The sequence below is a fragment of the Hippocampus bargibanti genome, linkage group LG17, assembly GCF_051943395.1.
Source record: "Hippocampus bargibanti isolate YZ-2025 linkage group LG17, ASM5194339v1, whole genome shotgun sequence".
Taxonomy (NCBI): domain Eukaryota; kingdom Metazoa; phylum Chordata; class Actinopteri; order Syngnathiformes; family Syngnathidae; genus Hippocampus; species Hippocampus bargibanti.
In genome coordinates, this window is record NC_142750.1 from 7,086,002 (window position 1) to 7,097,500 (window position 11,499).

General features: G+C 40.8%; 1 protein-coding gene across 4 annotated transcripts in view; it reads right to left on the reverse strand.

The window, feature by feature from the left end:
• The window catches only part of cyth1a (cytohesin 1a), a 35,630-nt gene that overhangs the window by 16,191 nt on the left and 7,940 nt on the right, over positions 1 to 11,499 (reverse strand). For 3 of the 4 annotated variants that reach the window (XM_089019559.1, XM_089019556.1, XM_089019557.1), the window contains exon 2: positions 1,943 to 2,025. In XM_089019559.1, coding sequence (XP_088875685.1) covers positions 1,943 to 2,025 — 83 coding nt within the window. Of the gene's footprint in view, positions 1 to 1,942; positions 2,026 to 4,984; positions 5,191 to 11,499 lie in introns of those variants that run through there. The other variant, XM_089019555.1, reaches the window with a different exon arrangement.

Here is an 11,499-nt window from a genome sequence, read left to right on the forward strand (position 1 = left end):
GGCGTTTGAGAAATGTAGCACCACTTTTGTACCGCTCAACTTTTGGGCGAGCTACAGGTCTAAATTTCTATTGAAATGGTTGCGTTAGATCCCACCAAAGGTGGTGCAATAGCGCTGCTCTCTGCTTAGAATTTATAACCCTCAAACATCTCACAAACTACAAGGTGCCATTTCCTTCAGAATAAAAGATGGTTCACGAGCTTCATCGAAACAAAAGTGACGTCAATCTGCTGATGCGCCAAAATATAAGTGTGGCCTATGCATTTTGAAGGACATTGGTTTCATTTATTGTTTGGCTACATTTTAAAAAACATTTAGGAGAGCACTAAAAATCATTGTATGTATTTAAAAAGTCAAAATAATCATGACGCAGGATTTGTATACAATCCAGTATTGAGTTCTAATATCATAAACGATCCAAACAAAGCTCCTTAATTCAGAACCACTATTCGTTACGGGCCGGACCACAAAGGCAACATCTGTGTCGTCAAGTGCTGCACAATCCCCAACGCATTCCACAAATGCTTTCCTCCGCAAACAATGGCCAGGCGCACACTGGAGGCCTTGACCCACAAGGCCGGCGGAGGAGGGCGTGGGAGTTAACAAGGGGCGGGGAGCGGTCAGCGCGCGCTCCACCAAATACGGAGAAGCGAAGGATGATGGGATTTTAGTTGACAATGCCAGTCAAGGCCTCATTAAAGTGCGGGTGTCAGCCTGCAGCGTTTGTCTGCGAGGACAATTTGAAGTCGATTCTCCCGCAGGGACATCTGGACGTAGAGGACAGAAAAATCTGTCACCCGTGTGTCTGTCAATTGTCTTAACACCACAGAGAGAGCATAGTTTATCTTAATATTAGCAAACATTATGTATTTAAAACCACACTTGAAGTCACTCAGCATATAGCAATCACTTTATAGAGCTTCGGTTGAATGGCTTAACCACAAGCACAAATGTTTGGCTGGGGAAATGAGATCTGGGTAGGAAATACTCCACATTCCTCTAGAGTTGAAATGTGTGGCGGGGGAATTTGCTGGAAAAGAGGGGGGACACCAAGGAGTGGGATAAGAGTTAAAACAAGTATTCTTAACATTGTTTTGCAGGTCCAAATATAAATACTTGCCCACAGAGGAGAATTTGGGAATTTTTTTGGGGTCATATTTCACGGGTAATGGAGAACACAAACAAATGTGTCGATGTTGCATAAAATACCACTGCCTATTTTTGATGCTTTTGGTTCCATTGACATTGGCAGGACTGTAGATATGTTTTTTTGTCCAATTCCAAGTTGCACAAGTTGTCGAGCATTTAGGGCACATGTGTCAAAGACAAGGCCTGGGGGACAAATCCGGTCCGCCACATCATTTTTTTCGGCCCACGAAAGCAAATCAAACTTGTTAAATTCCATGATGCTTGCTAAAATCCTCGCCAAAATTTCAGATTTTTTGGATGTAAACCACAATAACAGTCATTATTCTTGACTTCAGATTTGAAAACTAGTTATTCATTAATTTGTTGTGTGCTCTATATGTAATATGTGGAGGGGATTAAACATTCTAATGGCCTCCCCAAATTCATAACGGCCGCCCGAGAGGAAACCAACTACAATGTGGCCCGCGGCAAAAAATGACTGACACCCTTGATTTAAACGTTCGAGGTTCCACTAGAATTTTAGAACTTGAATCAGAATCAGAAAACCTTTATTCGTCCCACAATGGGGAAATTTGCAGTCCACAGCAGCAATTGAAAGGGGGATGAGTGGGGGGGGTGAAAAGATAGAAAACAAGATATTCTGAGCATAACAAAATAAAACTGTCAACTGTAAACTGTGCAAATGGAAATGTGCAAAACCGTTTCATAAAAAACTGTACATAGTGCAAGTATCAAGAAAGGCACATTGAAATATTGCATCAACCCATATATACAAGTGTGCAGTTGATAGTACCTGAATGTCCTCCAGCAGCTCCAGCTTGCGTCGGCGGATGTTCTCGAGCTCCTGCTGCTCCTCCGGAGTAAGGTCGTCCGGCACTAGGATGAAACGGGAGATGAGCACACAAGACAGAAAAGAAATAGCTTTGCCGTTTTTTTCAATTTGTTAACTAAAAACCACACGGCGCGAGGCACAGAAGTTCTTCATATCATAAAGTCACAAAGGTTGGGCAAGAGATTATAAATTGAATCCCTCCACATAGGAATGTTATCCATCGTAAAATGAAATTAAAATGACCAAATGAATATGAATGACCAAATGTTTTTAAATAGTTTATACAGCACGTTCATAATCTAAAAAAAAGAAATACAAACAAAAAAACAACATAGAATATAATTTTGACAAGAGGTACCAAATTAAAAATATAAAATTAAAATTTAGCACTCTTTGGGGCAAAATAATACAAATCATCTCAAATAACATGGCAATTTTAAAAGACTATATTTTTAAAAAGTCTTTACAAATATACATTTTAATCTTTAAGGCTGCGTGCTGTTCATAAGAGGTAATAAAAATCCAATTCCAGTTTTCAGATGTGCATATGCTAGCTCTGCAGCTGTTGCATATTTTCTTTGAGACACAATAATCACATAAAATAAGTTTATCGGCTAATTTATTGATCAGAATTGATAATGTTCTACTGTCATACAGACTTTGTGCCAGACTTTGTGTGAAACATGTACAGTATTAACCGAACACCTATTCTAGGCTACATCCCATTTCACACTAGATTAGCTGTTAGCATTGCTTCTCCGTCCGTTTTGCTTGATACGTAGCATTCTTCACTCATCCACCTTTAAGACAACAAGACAAGCTTTATTAGAAATGGTCATCGTCATCAGATGTGTATTTCCTCCTGATGGCTATTGATGGACTACCATCAACTCATCACAAGCTAACTACTTTTATCAATCTTAATATTAACTACGGAAACCACTCTCAACAAGGTGCAAAGGTTGGTACCAAGCATGCGTCACTTCCCGAAACATAAGTAGCAGAAAATTATCCACTGAAATTAAATGCTTAGAGCTGCTTGTTTCCCTTCTTGTACAAGAGTCACCACTTGGACATTAGTCAGCAAATGTCTGGCCTGGTCTGATGTAAAAAGCCAGTCATCGGAAAGGGAATATATAGAGATAGAAAGAGAGAGAGAGAGAGAGAGAGAGAGAGAGAGAGAGAGAGAGAGAGAGAGAGAGAGAGAGAGAGAGAGAGAGAGAGAGAGAGAGAGAGAGAGAGAGAGAGAGAGAGAGAGAGAGAGAGAGAGAGAGAGAGAGAGAGAGAGAGAGAGAGAGAGAGAGAGAGGGACAGACGAAACAAGGGCAAGGAATGAAGGGAGTACAAATGCAAAAGAACCTTGGAGCAACGTGACAGAGGGGGGCCAATGTGATGAAATGTCCTCATCCACCAAGGGAAAGACATCCCAATGTACTTTCTCTTCCAAGTAGCAATCTCGATTGTTATGCGAGTGCATGCACTATATCCATTATGTCGAGGCACGGGAGAACAGTTTCAGAATGAGGGTTCGGGAAGTGACACGTCAAGGGAAAAATAATTACTGCTAGGGTGATCCCTGCGTTCAAAATTGCATGGAGACCACCTACAACTACCAGATTGAGATCACTCAAAACAGGGTAAACCTCCAGCTGAGAAGACTGAAGGATTGATGTGCCTCTGTAGCGGCTTTGTATTTTAACTGCAGTTGCAGCGGTGTGCCACTACGAAGGCGCTATTTCAACAAGAGTACACATGGAAGACCTGAACCAACGGCTCACATTCTCCTTCACTAGTGCCGGACGACCTTACTTCAGAGGAGTTCAAATAATGTATAACTACTGACGTCAGAGTTAGTGGACTCTGAGAAGAGACCTTTATTATCCAACTTTTAATAATGATAATATTCATATGTTTATTGGCACTCTGAAATCAAAGTATGCTTTCAGTAAAATAAAATAAGTCTGTTGAAATAACGGAATCCATGCCCGTCCGTCATGGCGCATGGTCAGTAGGGTACCACCTCGGCCTTAATTTAAGCCAGGAAAAACCCTAATTATAGCTCACTCTCCCGCAGCGTCACAGTCCATGCAGAAATCCACGTTGGCCTAAGAGGCAGACATCTCATTTCCACCCATATCTTAAAAGAGCTCTCTTTGGAAAATAAGGAAATTAGGCTTGCAGGATCAGTCAGTCCTTCCCTCTGCAGGCTTGACCCAATTGAAAGAGTGCCTCATAACACACAAGGTTCAAAATATTACACTCATCACCTGTGACCATGCTAATGATATAGCTATGTAATTCTGGTATTATGATACGCAACCATGTGTTGACACCCGCATCATAAACACTGAAACTAAAATTTCCCTGTTATTCCACAATCCCACATTGGTCTTCCCCATATGAATACTGTTCTTTCAGCAACAAAAAAGTAAATCATAAGCAGGCACAAAATCAAGAGACAAGTCCCACCCTGAATGTTGTGAGACCACACACCTTCAGACCCAAAACAAACAGTCTGTAATATAGACAAGAGGCGGTTTAAAAAGTCAAGGCAGTCAGTAAAATGGGCACCGTCCCAAATGTGCTCACCGCTGACTTCCTCACTCTTAATTGACGCACACATGGACACGATAAAAGCTGAAGCCAACAGACCACCGGTTATGAATCATAAATACAACCTGGACTGTAAGGAGGAGACTTCCCAAAAGAAGGAACGTTGCGAGTCAGTGGAATGATCACAGGGTGAGTTCAAAGTGGGATACGGTGCATTCCTCAACAAAGTGCAAGTCAATGGACAAACGCTGTAGCGCAATTTCACAAAGTGTCTTCAATGCTTTTATAAGACCAGAGTTCATTCCTTTCAGATGTCATTCAACCTTAACACAAGCCAACGGGACAACAAGTCCAATGTGAGACTGCTTTAGACGATCCCGATTGGCAGAAAAGTCCTACATGACAAATCGAGCCAAAACAAGACAGAATCCCAAACACCCGACAACTCACCTGACCGACCAACACTCCAAGGTAGCAAGGCTTTGTTCTCGTAATCCAAAATTTCTTGGATGACGCAGGCATTGAAAAACAAAATGACAATTCTGCTAATTCTTGTGGAGCGAGGCGCCCATCCTTGTGAAGTAAAAATAGATGTCACAGAGCTTTTTCCAGATGCCAGACTGCCGGCGTACAGCATGAGACACGTGGGATGCAGACTCCCTCCTCCTCTTCCTCCTCCGTCTCCATCCCCCTTTTTTTTCTATTTTGCTGTCTTGAAACATGGAGGCTCCACCCCGTGGCCATTCTTTACTCTGCCGCCTCCTCCCCTCATATAAACAAAACAGGGAGGAGTGCAAAAAATTTTCTTTACTTGATGTTGGTAAATATTTCTTCAACTTCAAACGTCTGAAGCAGTGTGACTTTGATACATTTTGGGTCAAAGCATCACTGGCGGGCTACAAAAAAGCCGATATAATGAGCCGCAACGGAGCATCAAATAAATCATCACCCCAACAACAACAAAATATCATTTGAATGTAATTTGTGAGTACACAGTCACCTCTGGAGAAGCCATGAGCTCCAACAAACGCGAGTAGATGTGACTCAAGCCCTTTCCCGTTGGGATATTCTCTCTCTTGACAAGTCATGCGACGAGTCATTGTGATTCATCCGTACCTCCTTGACAATGTGCACCTATGCATGGGACAATCCATTGTCTGTGCCATGGGTGTCCAAACTATGGCCCCGGGAAGCAGTTGCGGCCCGTCATCTCCACTTTCAGCGGCCAGTGACATGATTAAAAATAATAATAACAATAAAAAATTGAGGGCTGGTGGACAACCCCAAAACTGAAAAAAATCCTCAACAAGCAGCAACCTTCGACCGAAAGACGAAAAAATTAATGAGACAATACAAACAATATGTCGTTACTCTTGACTGACTAGCGCGTTTCAAAAAAGTAGAAATATTTTAAAACGGGACTTTTCATTATAGGACAAAGAAATTATAATCGTGATTTATAACGCCGTTCATTCTTGCTTGACGTATACCAAAGCTTTCCTAGTTTTATGTACATCTTAAGAGTGCGGAACATTACGGGATAAACAACATGACTCAATCAGAAACTCTCCAGAGAGAGCACATTACTATCCTTGACAAGTCATTGCACGACGGTTTTGTTTGAGTGAAAGCGCCGTGAAAGTTTATGTTGATGTTGAAATGGTAGCAAGAGTGAGGCGGCTGTGAAGGAATTTTAAAGGGGATGAATAACCATGCCGCCAAGCTTCAGCGACAAAGCAAACATGCGTAGCAAAAACACAAACATCCCGCGGCTGCGCTCGCGTAATCAAACGCGTGTAATCCATTGACACGGACTCTAAAAGATACTGAATTCTTTCAATAATCGAGTTGTTTTGACATGTTGAGGCCAAATGTTTCTCGGGGGTCTTTTAGAAGCGGAAGAACCATTTGGACGCACAAAGCTCGCCTTTGTGCTCTGCTCACTAGTCTTGATTCTTATCGTGGCCATCAAATTATCAACATCCTCTCTGCAACGGAACATCCAGACAAGCTTGGGACTCTCCAGTCCAATGGCGGGAAGTAAAAAAATAAAAAAGAAATACATTTTTGCTGTGCATGTGTTCATTCCTCAGGAATCAGTATTCTATTTTGAGGATTTATTTTTCTTATGACTAGTTTACAAACTGCATTAAAAACAGATCTGTACTTGAAACAAACTTTTTACCTTTTCTCAGTAGAAACATATTTTTATAGAGGCGGACCATCAAGGCCTGCAAAGCCTTCTCTGCTCGCCTAAAAATATCAGAATCACGGACTGATGTCAATTATATTTGGTCCATGAATTAATATAAAATAATTCTAAATTATCTTTCAGCTTCCTTTCATTACTTTTCCCCCGTTGCGCTGCTTCCAGATGTGTGTTTTCGTCTTTAAGCATTTGACCAATCACATTTCAACCATCATTTATTTCCAGGGTCAGAAATGCACTTGGACGCCTTCACAATCAGTTCTGGATTGATTCAAGCACGACTTGCACTACTGAAGGCAGAGCGATAAAACCCACGGCCCGCCACTGGAGTTTTACGATTCTGTTTCGTAACTTGTGTACTTTTTGTCTTTTTGAGTAGATGAGTTGAATCAGGACTGATACTTTTCATTTTTTTATACACACACACGTTATCTATACTTGTACCAATGTAAAGAAGGCTCAAAATTCTTGGGTGTCTTGGAATAACCTGCTTTAAATAGCAAAACTGGAGCTACGTGAAACGCAGAATGTTGCCACTTCCTATGCGTTGTATTTTCAAATATGCGGCTTTCTGTTTGTTGGTCTCTCATGCGCACGCACGCACATTGCGGAGGTAGTGAAAGCTGAACCCAGCCAACCTTTGGGAATTATTTTTTTTCCTCTCTCTTGTTCACATCGTCAAGGTACTGGCGAAGTGGAGGCAGACGAGGTATTTGCTCGCTCTATTTACAAAGCACAAACGAAGCACGTCTGATTCATAGTTACATTCCTGCTTTCTATGACACTCCTAAGTTGTTCCTGCAGACATGAGCCGCCATTTTGCATCAAGGTAAATGCAACCGCAGGCGTGTCTGTACCTGCTGCACATCGGCTACAAAAAAAGGTGTGGTACTGGCTGAGGCTGCTCAGTGTTAAGAGGAAATTCATTCAACTGGCTGGTGAATAAACACCACATCACATGCTGCTGAGGTGTGTCATCTTGTTTAGAATGAAAAAATATTTCACGCATGACGAAGTTTATTTTTTAAGTCATAAAATATCGAATACACCGCACTAACAGAAAAAAATGGAAGATTTTTCTTTCTGGACTTTCTGGATTCTACTTTAGTCAAAACACGTTTTACTTCAGAGCAATTACCATATTTTCCGGTGTATAAGGGAGTGCACCCTGAATGAATGGTGTATTTTAAAACTTTTTCCATATGTAAGGCGCACCGGACTATAATAATAATAATAATAATAATAATACATTGGCGCACCCTCAATAAATAATATTACTTCACATATAAGGCGCACCTGCATATAAGGCGCAGGGTCATCTTTACAAGAACATTAAGTCACCTTGTTTAGAATGAAAAAATATTTCACCTATGAAGAATTTTATTTTTTTATCTCAAAATGCAAAATACATCGCACTTACAGAAAAAATGGTGGATTTTTCTTTCTGGACTTTCGGATAAAGCATTGTAAAAACAGTCAAATGATTTGACTGCAATTCCATTTATTTATTGTTATAAAATCAACTGTCCAATTTATTTCATTCATAAGTTATTTGTAAATAATCGGTCAATTACCGTATTTTCTGGTGTATAAGGCGCACCGGAGTATAAGGCGCACGACCAATGAATGGGGTATTTTAAAACTTTTTCCATATATAAGGCGCATCGGAGTGTAAGGCACATCTTCAATGAATGAAAAAGATTTTCTAAATATAATCGAGAAATATATCAACGTTTTCCAAATATAAGGCACACCGCATTATAAGGCGATCCAGTAGAGGGCGGGGTTATGCACCACTTCTTCTATAGGGGAAAACAGAGTTGGGGGCTGCTGACAGTCGTTGCAAGACCTGTTGTGGCTCAATCTATTAGCTATGTAGCTGGATGGCTGGATATCTCGCTAGCTATTAGCTATCTAGCTAGCATTCGATTTGAGTTATTCTGGGTTGAGTGAATGCTGGCGGTATGCTGTGACTGTAAAGTGACCTATATCACTTCTCATATAAGGCGCAACTGCGTATAAGGTGCAGGGTCATCTTATCAAGAAAATGACAGCATTTGGGGGAACCTTATACACCAGAAAATATGGTAATTAGAGATTGGAATTAGCATTGGCCTAACAAATAAAACGAAAAACAGATGTGTGTTCAGTCTTTTGTGTGAAATCTCCTTAAGTGAATAAAACTAACTTAAAACTAACATACGTGTTCTGAAACTTTTTTGGGGATTCCCAACTTGATGTGTTTTGACTTGACTTCTCAATGTGCAACATGTTCTTTGGCATTCATCCCTCCGCTAACGGTCATACTGGAGTAACACGAGACGCGCGTCAAAACACAATTATCTAACTGCATTATAGACCAAAACGCTGAGTTGAGCAGAAAAAAATGGTGTCCGCCAACGCAAAAAAACAAGTGAAAAACACGATTATGGCGAGACAGCGCGGGTTATCAAACCACCAGAGCAATTAGTGGCAGGGACTCGCGGTGGTCGCGACTGCATTTAAATCCACCGGCCCACCCACCAACCATGTGGCACAGACAAATGGACAACAAAGCAGCTGCGTGGCGCGCGTGGAACCTCTCTCCGTCTTATCCTGATCATCACAAAGGAGCAACGGCAGCACATAACAGGATCAGTCGGCGGGAACGTGGTTAATACGTAATACGTCGGCATGGGTTAGTTAACGCCGCCTGCGTCAGAGAACAGGGATGTATTGTTAAACCCCCGCGGGACGTGTTGGTAACATGCTTCTTTTGGGATTATAAAACATTCAAAAGAAGGGCAATGTGAGCACGGCATACGTAATGGTTGACGATGGAGGCTCTTTGAATGTTTGCTACAGAACACGCTCTCCTACTTACGAACATTCGAGTGACGAATAATTGTACATACGAACATTTTTGTAGTAAGATATGTAGTATTCTCTCCAGTTGTACATGTACTTTATAGAGTATGTATTTTATTAAATGTTTATTTTTCAGTACAAACCAATACAGGTTACTTATACAAGCCTTAAAGGACAACCGACACCACTTTTCTTTGTTTCCTAACTGACAATAGAAAAACATTTATAGCATCTAAAATACCCAAAACATGCAGGTTGATATTTTTAGTCAAATCCAAAACACCAATAAAAATGACTTAAAGTGTTCCAAAACTTATTCAAAATGACGTCAGAAATGGCGAGTTTCAGAAGGTCCCGCCCCCTTGTTCGTGACGTCACGCCAGGACGTCTTGCCTTGCTCGAGAATCTAAACAATGGCTTCAGATTCGGAGAAGATGCTTTCTTGTTACTCATCCAGTTATGATTATGATTCAAAGAGTTCTGAAGAGGAAAGCATAAATGTTTGCAATCGATTAAAGAAGTCCTTCCGTATCAATTCGAGCCGTCTGGACTCCAATGTAGCTCCCAAAAAATGCACAAGATGGCGCCCACGCTCCGTTGGAAATGGGCTGATTTGTCTGCTGAGAATTTGTGTCCACTTTTATTGTGTTACCGCAATTTGTAGTGTTGATGCGACACACAACAATTCACCATTGCATTATTTAGGTGATTTTCCTTCTAATCTCGCCATCAACACAGATTAACACAATGTTTTCAGACCAAACAAAGAACCCAAAATGCATTGTGTGTTGCTTTCTCGGTCAAGGGGGGTTCCTGACATGACGTCAGGCTTCGTCATCAACTCGAAAACAAGACTTCCTGAATATTCAGCACAAGTCTTAAAACGTAAAATATAGCTATATGAGGTGGAATTTTGTAAAATGCGCTCAGTAGAAGTCATTTGAAGTGATTTTACAAATTATGGACGCAACTTGTCTGGAGGTGTCGGTTGTCCTTTAAACATACTATGAATCTTTATTTAATTTATAAATCTTAAACATACTTATAAAAGCCTTAAACATACAAAATATAGCACTGAAGCAACTTAAGAACAAATTCATCTTACGAACGACTATTCGGAATGTATCTCGTTCGTAAATTGGGGAGTATCTGTACTTAGCAAAAACAACACCTGAAAAGTGATTCTATGTTCTTTTCTCAGGTTTCCACTTTGTTTGACAACTGCATGCGGTGTCACATGTCAAACGGAGCACAAAGTTAAGCAGCTGTCTGAAAAGTCGAGTGAACAAACCCAGCAAGAGGCCCATTTAAGAGTTTATGAAGATAATACTACAATGATGAAAACACCGAATACAATCTAAGATCAGGTTTGGAATCCTCTTGGACTTTTCATGTTACTTAGTTTCCTCCAATATTCCAAAACAATCATTAACAATCATTCAGTGACTGGCGTCTGTCTGCCAAACTGTCCATGGGGTATACCACATTTGACTCAAAATCAACTGGGATATGTGAATTAACTCAATTTACAGTTTTCAAAGGTGGAAATGTCAACCCCAGCGGTATAATCGTTGCCTTATGCTAACCAGTCTTCTATGATACTTCTTGGAGATGGGACTGGGCAAGGTTTACATGCCTGACGTTCCTCCTATTTCGCCTCAAACTGCTTGTTGCAACAAAGGGTATAAGGGAAAAGTGGTTCGGACTGCACTTTTGCCTTGTGTTTCATGGTAGGTGTTGTTTTTATTATTTTACACCATGGGCTGATCACTTGTCAACACAGCGCACATATGACGTCCAATCACATTCATGGGCAATGTAGAATAGAATATTTCAGGTACCTCAGGTGGATGTTGTGGAGTGTGGGATGACTATAAAGTATTGGGAGAAAACATTTTGAAGCAGGAGC